General features: G+C 43.4%; 1 protein-coding gene across 1 annotated transcript; it reads left to right on the forward strand.

Annotated features, from left to right (window-relative positions):
- The first annotated feature begins 2,422 nt into the window (after positions 1-2,422).
- LOC146784390 (gastrokine-1-like) lies at positions 2,423-15,324 on the forward strand. The gene is made up of 6 exons (XM_085636326.1): positions 2,423-2,616; positions 7,411-7,461; positions 7,800-7,937; positions 10,635-10,745; positions 11,829-11,970; positions 15,120-15,324. The coding sequence occupies exons 1-6, from the start codon at positions 2,605-2,607 to the stop codon at positions 15,209-15,211; spliced, it is 546 nt and encodes a 181-aa protein (XP_085492452.1). The 5' UTR covers positions 2,423-2,604; the 3' UTR covers positions 15,212-15,324.
- The last annotated feature ends 1,722 nt before the right edge of the window (positions 15,325-17,046 follow it).

A 17,046-nucleotide genomic window follows, 5' to 3' on the forward strand; every position in this document is an offset into this window, starting at 1 on the left:
AAATAATAAAGCACAGGGCACTGACAAATAATAAAGCATAAAGGCACTGACAATAATAAAAACAAAAGTGCACAGACAAGACAGCAGAAGAGGCGGGCACAGACAAGACGGCAGAAGAAGCGGATATAAAACCGGAGCGGACAGCAGCCTTGAACCCCTACCAGGTGGACGTGAGCGGGGTCAGCGGCACAGACAGCGGAGCTGCTAGGGAGAGAGCAGCGGCCGCCATTAAATGGGGAAGGGGGCGGGAGGCGCAATTGGAAGGCGGGGACCGGCAGGGGGGGTGGGCCGCTGTGGCAGCAGCAGGAGGAAGGAAACGGGCACGGGGACAATAAATGCCAAAAACAGAACAAGGCACAGTAAGGCAAAGGCAAATAATGGAGACAAAATATGTATTATTATTTTGTTTATTTTTTCAATGCAGCCAGTTTTCCTAACAGGAAAATGGGAGGTGTTTAAAACAGCAAATTAATACTTTTAAAAACATTTTGTGGGAGCAGGCAGTAGTGCCTGGAACTTCTACTTTTTGTCAATATTCACAAAGGGGAAGGCTTCCTGTTTGTGAATATTTACCACCAATTTTGATTTGGTGGTAAAGTATTAGGGACAGATTTATCAAATGCTTGCATTGGCCTTGAGTCATGCAAGGTGACGCAAGGGCAGCGCAAGATTGGGAAGGCGTCCCATGTATGCAGCGTGTCCCTTTCTGCCCCAAAACAATTCTGGCTGTAATGAGGCACGCTTGAACCATGGTGAAAGGGTCGCTATGTGGGTGTCTGTGTTGGCACTTGGCAGCCATAAGTGCACCAGGGCAGAGGGAGAGCAGGAATCTGCTAAATCAAAGTAGATATGATGCATTCCTGCCCTCTCCCTTTGATGCGGCACAGTGCACCAAGTTGTCTTGCTGTGGTGATTTGTGCCAAATATTAGTAAATCTGCCCTTTAATGTTTTGCGGCTGGGTATCCATCACTAAACCTTAATACATAAGCTAAGTAATTAGTATTTGGAAGGGACGTCCTTTACATGCTCCTTCCAAATACTAATTCTGTATTTATCCTAAAACCCCAATTGTGATTCATTATCATGTTACCAAATCGCAATCTGGATTTTGTACATTAAAAAAGCTATTTTGCTCTCATATGACCCAAACACATAGCACTGACAGGATAGGGGGGAACCGGTATAAACAGCACCTGCCTTTCCTGGCACTCACTATTGCCAAGCGCAACATCGCCCAGTTATGGAAGGGGGCTTCTCCCCCTGCATTGGGGAAATGGAGAAAAGACCTAGACAAATGCATGAGAGCAGAGATTGCCGTGTTCCAAGCATGAGGCTGCCCCCAGAAACACAGGAAAATATGGTCCAGTTGGGCAACATATCGGGGTATAGACTTACCTCCCTTCCCTCTCAGACCCCTTGATGGGAGATTTTGTCTGCGCTCCTGTGACCACAACACAACATATACTATAACTCATCATTGCCTTTACCTGTACTCAGCTGAACTTCCTAAAATGCACGGGTATTGGATTTGTCTGCACCAAGTTTTTGTTGTTATATATTCATGTTTTGCAGTTAATAATGTATACATGCTTGGTGCAGCCAAATCATTTTTGTTTTCAATATGTATAAGCAGGCCTGCGTCCCAAACTGTACCTCGGAAATTCAATAAAATATGTTATTAAAAAAAAACTATTTTGCAGTTGTATTTGACCTTCGTGGACGTAAAATCGCTTGGTACATCAGGACCAAAGATATCTGGTCCGATATTCCAATTTGGTTAAAGAGAATAATAACGAGACTAATATAATGTAATCCGGGCACTGGGAATATAGTGGCTCGCAACACGGACGTGTTGGCTGTCCTATTGTGCTATGCCCCTTAATGAGGCCAACAATTTCCAATATATCGACTAAGCGGGCACTAGGTTTTAACAAGTTTTCATGAGAATTCATGAATTATTCCAATACTTCATAGTCTGACCCAGTATCCAGGAGCACTATTTTTCCGTGGTAGTTTAACGTGAACGTGCTGATAAGATAATTCGGTATTTATGCATCAGACCTGATTTCAGGTTTGGACAGTCTGAGGGGAAGCCCTCTTCCAGTTCAACCCTGAAAGCTCAGCAGTGAAAGCAGCATTGGAGTAGCCACTGAACCAAATCACAGGAACAAAATGGTGGGCGTGCCTGTGTGAATATGTGCATAGCTACACCTGCGGGGTGAAAGTGAGATAAGAGGCAGCAAACAGGGCGTAGTAAGTGGGAATAATCATGGGGGTGTTTCCTTTCGAACCAATACGTTTGTCATCAAATGGTGACTTGTGTCCTTCGGCACCTGTGTACATAGCGCATGCCTATCAGCCCATCAGGGCTGGACTGAGAGCCGCGCAATGCTGGGGCCTGACTCACACGGTCCCGGGGCGCCACCCAAGATAGGGGCTCTGTCTTCAAAACCCAATCCGGTGCCCTTATGAGAAGTCTGCCCCACAACTCGTAGCAGATATAAAAGTTAGTCCGAGCACCTGATAATAGTCCATTGTCTCCGCCAGCGTCCACAGAGGCCTGTAACCTGCTGCGCAGAGCACAGCCACAAAAGAGGGCAAACATGAAAACCCTGGTAAGTAACCATCAAGCGTCCTCTAGAAAGCTGAAATCCGACGCTGGGACAGATTTGCCAAATCAAATCCTTTTTGTCTAGCAGCAGAAAAGGATATGTCGAAAGTTTTAGATCTATCTATCTATCTAACTGTCTGTCTGTCTGTCTGTCTGGCTGGCTGGCATATTCAGTACCATAACTTTTAGGAACTAGTAACTGGGAATAGGATAGAGGTAAAGTGGCTTTGTAGCGGAGATTCCGCAGTACTCCTACTGCACGCCGTTACTCTTACTTTTTCTGATACACTTACCTGGTGGTTAACCTGTGTGCTGCAAAGAACGTCTATCATGCAGATCATAAAACTGTATTTTATGTGGATAGATCAGTGGGTTACTGCTTTTGTCACAAAATCCCTTTTTTTACTTGCAGTTCATAAATTACAATTCTAATATAGCACAGTGACCTATGAGCTGTCATCAAAGAGCTGCGGACAAACTGCATGGTGTAGGTTAGAGCTTTATGTTTTTCAAGCAGTCTTTCTTTATCCTGATGTTACTAAAAAGTATTGTTTGTTTAGAAATACATTCCTAGTAGTAAAGTCAACCCAACAACTGTGGTACGTTTTAAATCCTGAGTTTGCGCTGCTCCAGACCACAAAATATTCACATATATACTGCCTTCTAGTATCAGTGACATGTGGCTCCTACTCCTTGTAATCCTCATTGTGCTATGCAACACTTCATATGCACTGATTTACATATGTATGAATCATTGTCTCTGTATAATGTTTGTGTGAGATGTAAAGTTCTCTGACACCCTACACTGGTATCAGTAGCACTAGAAAACAAATTAAATGCATGTGAGAGAGGGGTATGGAGAGATGAGGGACACTTTTGGAGGGTGACGGTGAGGGAATCCGTGGAAAAGGAGGTCAAGGGGAGGGCTGCGCCAAAACAGATTGTTGCACCGGGCACCACCAATTCTAAAGCATGGCCTGGTCCGGATATTATATAAGCCTCAAAATATGATATAATGCCCTAAGCCAAAGATATATTTTTGAATTGAGGGACATATTCCTAGTGTCTCATAGTAAATGTATTTGATGGAGAAACATTTATGTAGATAGTATGACCATGAGAATGGGGGTTCTTTTTTTGATGAACCCACTATACACTGTGAGTTTGTGAAAGATGATGCAATGTACTGACAGGCAATTTTTGGTTTATGATCATGCAGCCACATACAATTAGTTGCACTCAGTGGCGTAGCAAGGATGGCGGATCTCCCAGGGTTACATGGGTTTTGGGGGGGTGCTCTCCCCCAACCCCTCGCTTGTACCAGCGGCCGTTGTGGGGCGGGAGCCGTGTGTGAATCGCCCCCGGCCGTCCTGGGAATCGCCCCAGTACCCCCCCCCCCCACCGGCCGTTGTGGAAATCTGTCAGCACCCCTTGATATTCTTACATGCGGCCGCGGCTGCACCGGGCAGAAAATGGTCTAGCTATGCCACTAGTTGTACCCCTACTCAGAATAGGCAAAGGCAGACAATATCTCCTGTGAGCCCAAATGATAATGTTTTTATGTTTTTACTGGTATTGGAGCAGCTATTACAAGGTTGTTATGTATGGCTCTCATAGAGGCAGGGCCGGACTAGCTGTAGTGGGCACCGGCGGTTCCCCTGTGGGTAGCCAGGGTGGGGGGGGGGGCGATTATGGGGAGCCGTTTTTGTTACATGGACGTTTTTGCAGCATAGCTGCAATCTTGGCCCCTGTAGCAAAATCGGCCTAAACCGGCCCTGGCAAACAGCTCGGCCGTACCCCCACCCCCCCAGGGAGGCGGCCAAGCACTTTGCCAGGGACAGTTTTGGTTCCCTGCATAGAGAGCCTCTATCGTTTATTTCAGTTTCTGAAAGTCATAACTCCTTGCTATGTCATTACAACAGTTGATAACAAAATTGGTTACCAACTGTTATGATGTCTTAAAGGGCTTCTAAATCCAGTGACAGGGCTCTCTGAGAGCCTGCCAGCCCTGCTCTGCGTTTGTGCTTTGACTGAAAGCAGAAAGCACAGCTGTAGGAGGGGAAAGGAAGGCAGGAAAAGTGGTGGGCGTTGGTTAAGTATGGCAGGTAAGATATTCATTTTTCACATGTGCATCAGGGAGGACAGGACATGCTATGCCCAGCTCTCCCATTATCCTCTGCCCCTATGCAGTAGTTGAAGGCAGATGATTTTGGGGGTCAGACATAACATGAAATTATAGATGGGTAAAAAGTGAATTATAGGGTTCTAAGTGATATCATAGACAACTAAAGCTTCACTCTCGTTGTCTATTTGACGTCACTCAGGACACCTCGATAAAAAACATCCCCCGAATTCACTGCTACCCATCTATAATTATATAGATTGTATTTAGGGTGAATAATGGGATAGGAATCCTTGTATTTACTGCTGGGACCTCACAGCAGTAGTTACACTAGTTGGTAAAGACTGTGTGATATCACCCTTTGCTTCCCCTTCCTTCTGCCGCCTTGCCTGGGTCTCCAGTGACCCGATTGCCGAGAAAAAGGCAGTTCCTGGTCTCACCATCATCTTCTTGGTTTCCATGGACCCGAAGAAGATGGGAGACCTGCTTTCTGGTCTGCTGTGGCTATTTACTCTTGAAGATAGTGAGAAACACGGCATGATAGTTGGGTGTGGGGAAGGATTAAAGGTGGCAGGAATGTTGGTATTGTTTTAACATGTTTAATTAAGCGGTGATTGCTGACGGAAGTAAGTAGGGGATATTGGGGAGTGAGCTAGAGACAATAGGGAGCCCGCCAGGAAAAGTGTGCATTACTCCACAGGGCTTTTCTCTCCCTGGTCTGCTGAGAATAGAGGCCCTAAGAACTTAAAAAGATGTTGGTGCCCCCATATATATCTAATTCAAAACATAAATGTTTATAAACTGTAAAATAAAATTTTGTTTTTCGAAATTAAACAAACCTCACATTAAAATGGAAAATAATGTTTATTTTTGTATACTTCCACTTTATTTATAGGTTCAGCTGCGCCATGTTCAGTTTTGCCCCATATAATCCATGGTAGATCCGGCAATGGAATATTTCAATGGTGCCCTCCTTTCCTTGATGCCCTAATCACGTGCTTATTTTGCTTAATGGTTAATCCAGCCCTGGGAGCATACACAATCTTAAATTATAGACAAATTCTTAAGAGGTGAAGTCCCCTGCAGGGATATTGGAAGAAATATCTTACAGATTGGTAGGGCTGCAGCAGAGTTAGTCACATCAGGCAGGCCTGACACATGACGTATAAAGTGGGTATCGCAACACCATCCCTTAAGGAGGGAGTGGTTGGATTTAATACGACGGGTCCGAATGTTGGATGGAATCTGGGAGGGTATTAGGAAACTGGACTTCTGGGATCAGAATTTTTTGTTTTTATATTTTTACACTGGTGTTTTAATTTTGTTAAAACTGGTTCAGAAGTCCAATGATTAGGCAATCTGGCAATAACTCCGGGGTTCCCGGGTTGAGGACTGGTTTCTCTAGACCTTTACTCCGGGTTGGCCCTGAGGGAATAGGAAGAATGGGGTTTCACTACCAGACCATTTTCACCGGCTGGAGGTAGGAATGGTACCCCCTGGTTTTCTTCCTGTTGGCCTGTTTAATACACAAATGAGGACAAAAAGAAAAAAAAAGGCCTGACACATGACTGACTCTGCAACTTGGTCTGCTACCTTTCAGATTTTTCTGTGAGCCATCAGTTTCAGACCTTTAGGAATGTGCTCCCCCTCCTCCCCCCCACTTATCCCCCCTCGGCGCATTGAGACCCCTCGGGTGAGTAGCTGCGCTTTATAAACCTGATTGGTTGATTCAACGTGCTCAGATCGTTACTTCGTGCCCTCAGAAGGTCTTATAACGTTAAACAACATTTTACAGGCATCTACCGCAGCCCGTATTTTGATAAAACAGTGGGCTTCAGGTAAGTAATTGCCTCTGATATGGGATTCCATCTGAGACAGCATATAAAGTGCTTTGTATGTGTTGCATTTACAATGATGTCAACCGACAAGAGATTGTTGCACATGGTTTGGGTCATGTAGCGCTGGCGAAGAACACATCTTGGGAAGTGTCAACAACTGACATCCAAGTGGCAGATCATCCTGTCAGTCCTGTTATCTGTATCACATGCTGCTCCTATGAACTCCAGACGGCACTGATGGACACATAATAATCCCATGCTGTTAAAACCATGGTGAGAAATAATCCAGTGTTGTTTCAGACCTTGAAAGTATACTATATGCACTTGTGAGAGGTGTATTAATACACTACATGCATTTGAGAGAGGGGTGTTCATTTATATGCACTAGTGAGAGGTGTGTTAATACAGTATATGCACTTATGAGTGGTGTGTTAGTATACACCTGTGAGAGGTGTAATAATATAGCATATGCACTTGTGAGATGTGTGTTAATATACTATATGCTTTTGTGAGAGGTTTGTTAATAATTTATATACACTTGTGAGAGATGAGTTAAAACAGTATATGCACTTATGAGAGGTGTATTAATGTACCTTATCCACTTGTGGGGATGTGTTTTCCACTAGAACACCCCAACATGAGGATCTATTTTGAAATGTCAACTCTTCGAGATGGCTATGAGTTGCATTATCTTCGAGGTGGAAGGAGGGACGCATGTTATGCTGGAGCCTTGAATGAGCACTGGGTGGGGAATATCCTAGCTCTCAAGACTGTGAGTTCTGGAAATGGGACCTCCTTGAAGACTGCAGAGATAAGATGTGACTTTTCTCTTTTTCAGATCTTGGTTGCTTCGCTACTGGGGGTCTTCCTCAGCCCAGCACTTGCCGACGTAAGTAGACAACTCATAGAAGCAGATCTCTCTGTCTATTGTTCTAAGTACTGTCTTTGAGCCTGACTTCACTTGCAGCTGTTGACATGTCTATTTGTCTGTGTGTCTGCTTAGCCATCCAGCACCCATAACCAGCTATCCACCCACCAGTCTATCCAACTATATTTCCTACCCCTTTCCTGATTCCCCATTGTCATCCTCGTCCACCTTAGGTACCTCCAAAATACCTACATGCCAATACAAGTGCCAATACAGAGAGGGCACCTCTCCCCTTAAGTTTGTCTTCCAAGTACCACGCAGCTCTTACTGACAGACACAACATTGTGTTCCCTTAATAGTCCATCACCATCACCAACAAGGGCAACACCTGCGGCAGCGTCCACCAGACTGTCAACATCAACAATCAGGACAACATTGCCAACATTGTCGCACATGCTGGCATTTCCTCCTCCAACTCCATCTTTGACTGGGGCAACGTGAGTAAACAGATATTTTTATTCTTCGCAAGTGATTAGACAAGATGTGCTAGAAATATACCATGTTCACCGCATTACATTGACATGTCTGCAAGATGCTGTTTCTTTTGCTTTACCTCTCCTAAGCTTCCTAGAATATATCCTACAGAAAACATCAACTGTGTTGCATGCATCCCACCATCATCTCTAGTGTACTGCACCCTGACCCTCCCTGTTATTTACACAAGCAACTACAATTAAGTGCAGCTGAAGTCAAACAGGGAACTCTTTCATCTGTGAAGCCCTTCCCAACATGTCCTTTTTGATTCGTCTCTTCAAGTTATCTCACCTTATCCACCAAAGGTGTCCAAGAGCAACTACCAGAGATTCAGATTATTTCAAGCTTTCATATCCACCACACTTTTAAAGTCTAGCTGGTACTTCCTTTAGTCATCGCTGGCTGCCTTCATGCGCAGGGTCTCAGTTTCTTCTCCTTATCTTCACATGCTTTCTTTTTCTGCTGTCTTATTTCCACGGCCTCTCGAGAGGGTTCTACTAACTTGAGTAAGAAGTTGGGAACCTCTTTGTTCTCGCTGCTCAAACCTGTGTCTCTTCATTTTTCCTCAACATCCCACAGTATAACGTAGAAGAAGTATTTCGTGCTACACCGTTGTTGCTACCACTGGATGTTTGAAAAGACTGAGGCCCTTGAGCCTGGTCAGTATGTAAAACTAGCAATCCAGACCCCATTGGCCTACATAGTTGTCACTTTTGTGATGCTTAAGTGAGTTTTACAGAGTATTTTGTATTTTTTTTTATACAGTGCATTATACCCAGAGGCGTGAAAGCGCTAGCACCAGTGTAGGAAGAATATTTCCAGATGTGGGTCCCAAGTTTACTCTGCCAAAAAACTCAAGCGAGTCGTCACTGTTGAGACCTTGTACGGCCAAGACTCGTCTGAGTTGGCTTGTCTTCCTTTGCAGATGGGTCCTAGCCTGGCAGCCAGGCCTGAACCGTTCCTTCGGGGGCGGGACAAAGGCTGATTGGCTTATGGTTGGACCATGTCTTTAATGACACAGATGTGCTGAAAGAGCAATGGACTTGAATGTGGGCCTCAGCGATTACCAGTAACTGTGATTAATTCAAACATTTAGCCCGTCACTTTGTACTGACATAGGGGCATATCAACAACAACCGGCGATAATTATCTCTAAGCGCACTTAGCGCTAGGATAATTATCGCCGGCTAGCGTGAATTTTTATCGCTGAGATAGCGTGCTAATAGCAACGCTTATCTCAATAGCGCTAAAAATCCTCACGCTAACAGGCTAACGTGAGATTATCGCTGGAAACCCAGCGATAATCTCACGTTACCTTGTTGATAGGGACAGGCAAACTTAGCCATGATATCCTCCTTCCATAGGATATCATGGCTAAGTCAGAAAAATACCAGATGTAAAAAAGCAGCGTTAACCGCGGTTAGCGCTGCTTTTTTTGTCTCTAACAGGGTTAGCGACATTCTTGATAATAGGAGAAATGTCGCTTAGCGACATTTCTCCTATTATTTTAATCTGGCACGCCCCCTTTGCATCTCATTAGAGATGCAAGGGGAAGCATAGAGTAAAAGGGTGCTAACATGCAAATTTGCATGTTAGCACCCTGTTGTTGATAGGGCGCTAGTTTTATCTCTCCTTTTTTGGCTTTTAAAGCCAAAAAAGCAGAGATAAAGCCCTTGTTGATATGCCCCTAAGTTATACAGTTAAGACTCAGCTGCTTTAGGGAGGACATGAGAATTCCTGGTTCTTAAAAGGGTGATAAGTGCATAAAATAGATGATGAGGGAGATGGCTCCCCAAATTCTTTTAATATGAATGTGAGGGAGAAGCTGGACAACATTTAGGACCTGTTCTTGTGCATTTGGAAATAAATGAATCACGTTAGAAGCCCCTGTTCACTCTTACCATCCCCTCTTATTTATTCCTGGTAGTCATTCTGAAGTAACAAACTTTATCTCTAGAATCAATTAGTCTGAAAAAGGGAATAAGGCTTGTTTGCCCCAAAGTTTACAATCAACGATATAGAGACATATTTGCTAAACCTCTTGTTACAACACTAAAACCTGCCACCTGATTGTAACTTGTTCCAGTTGCTGTCTATCAGAACCCATTACTGAGTTTGAATCCTGCCGGAAGAGTGCTCTCTGGTGTGACAATATAAGCGTTGCGGTGGGTGCACAACAGGCATTCCAAATCATGGTGGACTGGGACAGCGTGTTGGTATATTTTAAGTCTGTGTGGGTTTGGGGTGGATGGAAGAAGTCCTACAGCCAGGCTGGAACCTCACCTTGGCAACCTTCTTCCCACTTGATTTCTACCTTGATATGCTTCAGATCCTCTTCCTCCATCACTTAGGGCGACTGGCGTATCCAAGTGTTTGAGGCTGGCTTGCTGCCCTGCATTGGAGCAGTAGATTGATGTGGCTAGGTGTCCAAGCCTTAGTCTTAGTCATAGGCACAAGCATTCCATGAAATCTCCACATTTGCTCATAGAGACAAGTCCACCTCTGCCTAGCTCCTGCATGGAGTTGAGTGAGTACAGATGGGCCTCGGGTGTAATGTAACTCTACTCCCCTCTGGAAGTAGTTGGGTAATCAAGGAGTGATATGAGTGCATAATGTTCTCTACTTATTGATCAGGCATGTTTTTTATCCTCTCCACTCAGGGCTTCATTGCTACCCAGGCGGTCTCCCGTCGGGCCTGCTATGTTTCACCCATGAACAAGGCCACATTCCCAAGTCTGCAGGAATTCCAGCGGATTGCCAATACCCGCCAGGTAAGACTTACTCCTGTTGCCCTACGGAATGTTGTATGCCAGATGCATTATGCTCATACTGTTTGAGCTCTCCGTGCAGAGTTCAGCGCTGACAACACTTAGATCACTTCAATGTTGAAGGTTGGCCGGATTTGCATAAACCTTTGCTTAGGTGTAACCTGTCAGACAAGGATCTCTGCACAGGAAACTCAGAACGCCCCTCACAAAATGGGGATTATGGGTACGTCTGTCCAGCAGTTGCAATGTGTGCGGATTTAGATACAGTGGAACCATGGCTAGGGGGTTGGGAAATAGATTTGCTCATGGGGTTGAGAAGGGAGGGGCATGTAAATGCGGTGAACATATGTGTTGCATTTCTAACTTACCATTAAATGAGGTAGGTGGAAATTATATGGTAGATGCGGAAACACACCCTAAAAAAAAAGAAAAAAGGGAATAATATTGCTCAAATCCATATTTTCCCTAACCCTACGCTGAAGTTGGTTCACCCTACGTAGTAGGTTTACAGAAACAGGACCAGGGGATAGGGAAACCAATGTTTGTATGGCAATCCATGACAATGAATATGGAAATATGTAAATCTAAAACAATTGTTTGTGTTATTTTATGCATCGGCATCAACACCCTTCCGTATGGATCAACAAGGATTGTATTGGGCTTTTACATTATGTGGCGCAAGTGTACTCCACTTCTTTAATGCAGAAAGTTTGAGAGGTGCTCTATCGGATGTAATAAATGTTAAAAATATTACATTGCACTATAGTGATAAAAATATGTCATATTGCAATAACAATTATTATAGTGCTCAAATAATATATTGATGAATATAATAATCTGGGTACACGAGTCTACGATTGTTATCTTATGGAGTTTGCAAAAAAGACCGGAAAGTTAACACCTGTTATGATAATGCTAATCACCAGAGCATAAGACTTTTTGTTGCATTGATTGACGTCAGATTTACGTGACATATGACGTTCTGCGCTACAGTTCCCCTGAATGGTTGAAGTTGAACTAAATCAGGGAGAGCAAAGGGCACACAAGTGATAATGAAAGGTCTCTTGTTTTTTACTTCTGTTTCAGATGAAACCAAAAAACACCTACCCTGAGTTCCGGCTGCAGTACTCTGGTGCCCCGGAACCACTTGACAACCTGGGCCGCTTCGGGCCACACATTGAAACTCTGTGCAGGAATGTGCCCACCTACATGGTCTACCCTGTCCGACGTAAGTACAAAGAGTCTGGACCGCACATTATGAGCAGTAGTACCACCTAAGGCAGTAGGCCACGGGTACTCACACACATTTTATGAGGGGACAAAAATATGGCCTGCAGCATGATCAAGGGCTGCACTGATGTCAGAAACAGGATTGGCGGGGGAGGGTGGGGGCGCGTGGAGTTGGAGACAGGGAGAGGGAATTTTGTGTGATGGGGACATGTTCATGCACCGTTTTTTTTTTTAAATAATCTTTATTCGTTTTCTATTCAGCACATCATACAGCTTTATATACGCTATAATGATGTACAAAACATAATACATCTTCATTTGTATGGTTGTGCCATCTAGGTGGGTGGGGGGGGGGGCAAAGTGCTGCATTCAGTTTGTCTCCCAAACATTGGAAGCATAAGTCACTTCAAAGATTAGCAACAGATAGTACTGTACTTAGCTATATTGGAAATCAATGCCAAAGAGAAAAAGAAAAGAGAAGAAACATGGAAAACTTTCGAACGTGATACCACCGTGCATTTTCATGCACAGTTACCAACATTTGGAAAAAAAAATCCTGGGACGCTGCAGATAGAAAGTTCTTGTTTGTGTACCTGTGTGTAATAAAGAGGAACAGTTTCTGCAACAATATTACCCAGGACAGTCTCCAACTTCCTGGGATTGTCTCTGCAAAAAAGGGACAGTTGGCAACTATTGTGCATGGAGTAAACTTCTAGTAGCAGTTTTGGGATGGTATATTCCATACTAACCTCTCTGGGGTGGGAGAGGTGTGGTGCAGAGGCCAGAGCAGCTGACTCCAGAGAGGGGGGATCATGGTTTAATCCCCAGTGGCAGCTCAGCTCAGCATCATGTGACTCTAGGCATCAGCTCAATAAATCTCCCCCATGGCCCCCCAGCAACTTGCAACCTTAAGGGGTGATATGGTCATGCTTTACAAATATGGATTATTATTTATTATTATTATAACCCCTCTAAGTTATGTCCATCGTTTCCATAAGCGATATTGCTGGGACAAGACAAGAGTATATTGAGTCTGACACTGTAACATGCTTTTCTGAATTGCTATCACTTTACTCCTTTCCTTCCTCCCCTCTTGCTATAATTAACTTTGCAGACTTAAGTAAAGGGACTAACTTGGTTATTGACTTAGAATGAAACTTCTAATGTTGGGAGCACTTAGAAAATCTCTCAAATAAGGTAACAAGTACTATAACTAAAATATTGGCAGAACCCTCCCTACAAAATGGGAAATACACTGGAATGGTCTTTATGTAAGCCCCCATCACTAGAGGCTGTGCAGTTGGAAGGTTTTATCAATGCCAGTAGAAGGCCTGACATCTAATTGTGGCTTCACCGCTTTTCTAAAATATACGAGTAGTAAATCATTTTAAATAAATTGTCAGGATCCCCAACACTGTGGCATTTATCAAGTGAGAACACACTCTGGTCGGCAGCATCTGATGTACTTCCACCTCACTTGTAGTGCAGGGAACAAGATAGAAACTGTGAACCAGAAAACCCAATGTTTAATCTGGGCCTCTACATGTGACCAAATTGTGTGCTCTTGGGCAATCTGTTTTTGAAAATAAAACACTAGTCGTATGTGAAACCTCAACTGGAACTAAGCACACACTGAATGTACTTAGGTGAGAAAGAGCACCGGGTGCTAAAGTCAACTCACTAAACTGTGGTGTATTGGGAAAGCTGTTTACAGGGCCACTTGAATTATGCGATTCTGTGTCTGCAGCTTTTCTTGCATAGTTCAGGATTTGCCCCATTTGTAGCATAATCCATCATCTACTGCCTAAATTGCATATTTTAATAAAAAGAGGTGTTTCTAGCTCAAACGGATCAAAAGTTACTAAAAAAAACTGGCAATATATGTGTGCATGAGTTGGAAGTCCCTCCACAAAGGTGAACTGGTGATCTTCAGTTGCTCATTTATCTATTTGGCTATTAATCTGGTACTAATGACGTGAAATATTTGCCCACACAGTATTACCATGTGTAAATATTAAAAAATAATGAAGTAATACTATATACAAATGGAGCACATAATTTAGTCAACCCTGCCACATAATTCTATGCTCCCCTGTTCCACAATTCCTATGGCCCTAGCTATGGACCTTGAAACAAGCACAGCAGTCTTGGTATTCCAATTTCACAAAGTTTTTTAAAATTTTGGGCCAACCTTGTACCTCCTCTGCCTGAACTGGCCACAGATTCAAAATCAGTAAAAGAAGGTGTGAAAGTTTACAATAAAAGATTCCAATTTACTTTATCACATAGCTTCACCCTCAGTAATGAAAAATATAACATTACTTATTAATACATCTATATGACTAGATCGGTGTAATATGTCCATTTGATATTTTCCATGGTTCTTTTTGTACTTGAAATCCATATTGCCAACATACCCAATGTTGGAAAATGTGTTGTGGGTGGCTTTTTATTCTCATTGGCTGCCCATGAACCAATCAGAATGGTCTGAACCCAGGAACAAATTGCTGTTAACTTTGAGGGTGACAAATTAGGGGGCCTTAAACACTATATTGTTCTACAATTCTGACTGGCTGTGGTTTGACCAATGCAATTTGTCCACTATGCTCAGGCCACTTGATTTGCTGTTCAGAAGGCAATCATAACAGCTGGGCACACCCCACTGCTTTCTGCCTCCCTTATGCCTCCCCTGTGGAGGCATAGGAATTTGACACATTCCCAGGTTTACTAAACCATGTAAATCTCGGAATGCATCCAATTCCATGGGTGTTGCTGGGAACACCCACAGCAACACCCATGGGGGCTTATTTACAAGCCCCTTGCGCCAGTGGTAGGTCACTTTTTCTATGTTAAAAGTGATGCACCGGCAGTGCAAGGGGCGCGTAAATAATCTCCATGGAATGCCCCTTTCACGCATACTGCTGCGTGAAAGGGGACCATATTTACAAGGCCATGAAAAGCCACACAGAGCGGCATTGCATGGCCTTGAAAAATATGGTCCAGCACACTGTGCCACCAGAGCTTCAAAAAAGTGATGCTCGGTCCTTGTAGATGAGGCCCTGAGTGTTTTTAGAAATAGAAGGGCTCTGTCGGTGTTATTAAGTGAAAAGTTAAGCATTTTCCTGTCTTTGTTATCTCCCTGACCAGATGCAGAGTTCTTCGCTGCAGGAGAAGGCTGCCTCCGAGCTGGCCTGCTGGGACTCATCGGAATTTCCATCTGTGGCGGCTTTGAATTTTAAACAGATATCAACTTCAATTTGGCTGTCTCTGCTAGGCCCATACCGTTTGTGCATTGAATACCTTGTAAAGACTGTAAGAGATCAATAAAATAAGAAACAACATTCGTGCGTAACTAATATGCCTCTTTTTATTGTCCATAACGACGCACACACAAGTTACAGAAGAATAACCATACAGCTCGCCTACTCTGCACATTGAATGCCCCATTGCTGTACCTGGTGCTTCAACAGCCAAGCATCTTCTGACATGGGCATGAGTGGGGCATCTTTTCCTGACCTCTTACCATGTATCCAAAAACGAATAAGCCCCCTCTATGAGATCTCTAGGAGAAATCTTACTAAGTTTCTTGTTATGCTGAGGCTTGAGTGGTGCTGGGTAAATGTGGGCATGGCTATTCATTGATGCCCCTCCCACCCACAGCTTGAGAACATGTCTAACCTATTGACCCATGGCCATCTTCAGATTTCCCACAAACCTGTACTTCTTGATGGTACCCGGATCTCGGTTACCGACCCCATCGATAATGCTGTTTTCTGCACAGTTCGAAGCAACCTGTTATGTGTGCCTGTGGGTTATGGCTGCTGAAATCATCTAGCCTCACTGAGACAAAAGAAGCAGTGGTGGGGGCAGTGACAGGGCAATGGACAGGGCTGAATTGAGGAATTAACAAGGAATCAGTTCCAGAATCCCCAATTCTCCCAGTTATTGATCAATACACAAGAAATTCTCATGGTTCGGTCTGTTATCCTCCTTATTTTGGTGCCCCCAGAGATAAGAACACTCTGTATAGTTAACTCGAAGTGTGCAGAGTTAACAACCTTCGCATCGTGGCACTCATAATGAGACCCAAATTCCAAAATCAGTATGCTCCCAAAACACTAATAGCCATATTGGGCAATCAGGTGGTAATCTGACATCCGCTGACCAATGCAAGATTTGTCTCTGTCCTGTCAGTTATGTCTGTAAACAAAATATTCAACTTTCCTGCCAATAATGCCATTTGTTCCACAGTTCAGTTCAAGAACTTTCCACTTCGACTTTTGATACTCCTCCGACAGAACAGCTTCCCCCTTTTTATGAGGTTGGCAGAACTGTGATATTGTATCGCATCTGTAAGGCATACTTTGTCAACATATGGGCATATTGGGCCCGATTCACAGAACTAATTTAAGACAAAATCCTAAACTTACTACCATTTTGGTATTCACAGAAAGCACTTACTCATTTTGGTATTCACAGAAGGCACTTACTCATTTCGGTATTCACAGAAGTTAGGAGTCCTAACTTTAGGACTCCTAAATGCCTTCTGTGAATACCGAAAGTCTTAAAATTAGGATTTTTCTCAGTTTAGTAGTAGTATAGTTAGGACTCCTAACTCTAGGAATCCTAAATGCCTTCTGTGAATACCGAAAGTCTTAAAATTAGGATTTTTCTCAATTTAGTAGTGGTAAAGTTAGGACTCCTAACTTTAGGATTCCTAAATGCCTTCTGTGAATACCGAAAGCCTTAAAATTAGGATTTTTTCTTAGTGTAGTAGTAGTATAGTTAGGACTCCTAACTTTAGGACTCCTGAATGCCTTCTGTGAATACCGAAAGTCTTAAAATTAGGATTTTTCTCAATTTAGTAGTAGTAAAGTTAGGACTCCTAACTTTAGGACTCCTAAATGCCTTCTATGAATACCGAAAGCCTTAATATTAGAATTTTTCTCAATTTAGTAGTAGTAAAGTTAGGACTCCTAACTTTAGGACTCCTAAATGCCTTCTATGAATACCGAAAGCCTTAAAATTAGGATTTTTCTCAGTTTAGTAGTAGTATAGTTAGGACTCCTAACTT

This window comes from Triturus cristatus, chromosome 11, assembly GCF_964204655.1.
Source record: "Triturus cristatus chromosome 11, aTriCri1.1, whole genome shotgun sequence".
NCBI lineage: Eukaryota > Metazoa > Chordata > Amphibia > Caudata > Salamandridae > Triturus > Triturus cristatus.

Excerpts from the sequence above, each read along its gene's own strand:
- LOC146784390 (XM_085636326.1), top strand. Across the intron at positions 7,938-10,634 it reads CCATCTTTGACTGGGGCAAC|GGCTTCATTGCTACCCAGGC; the intron begins GTGAGTAAACAG and ends CTCTCCACTCAG. Across the intron at positions 10,746-11,828 it reads GGATTGCCAATACCCGCCAG|ATGAAACCAAAAAACACCTA; the intron begins GTAAGACTTACT and ends CTTCTGTTTCAG.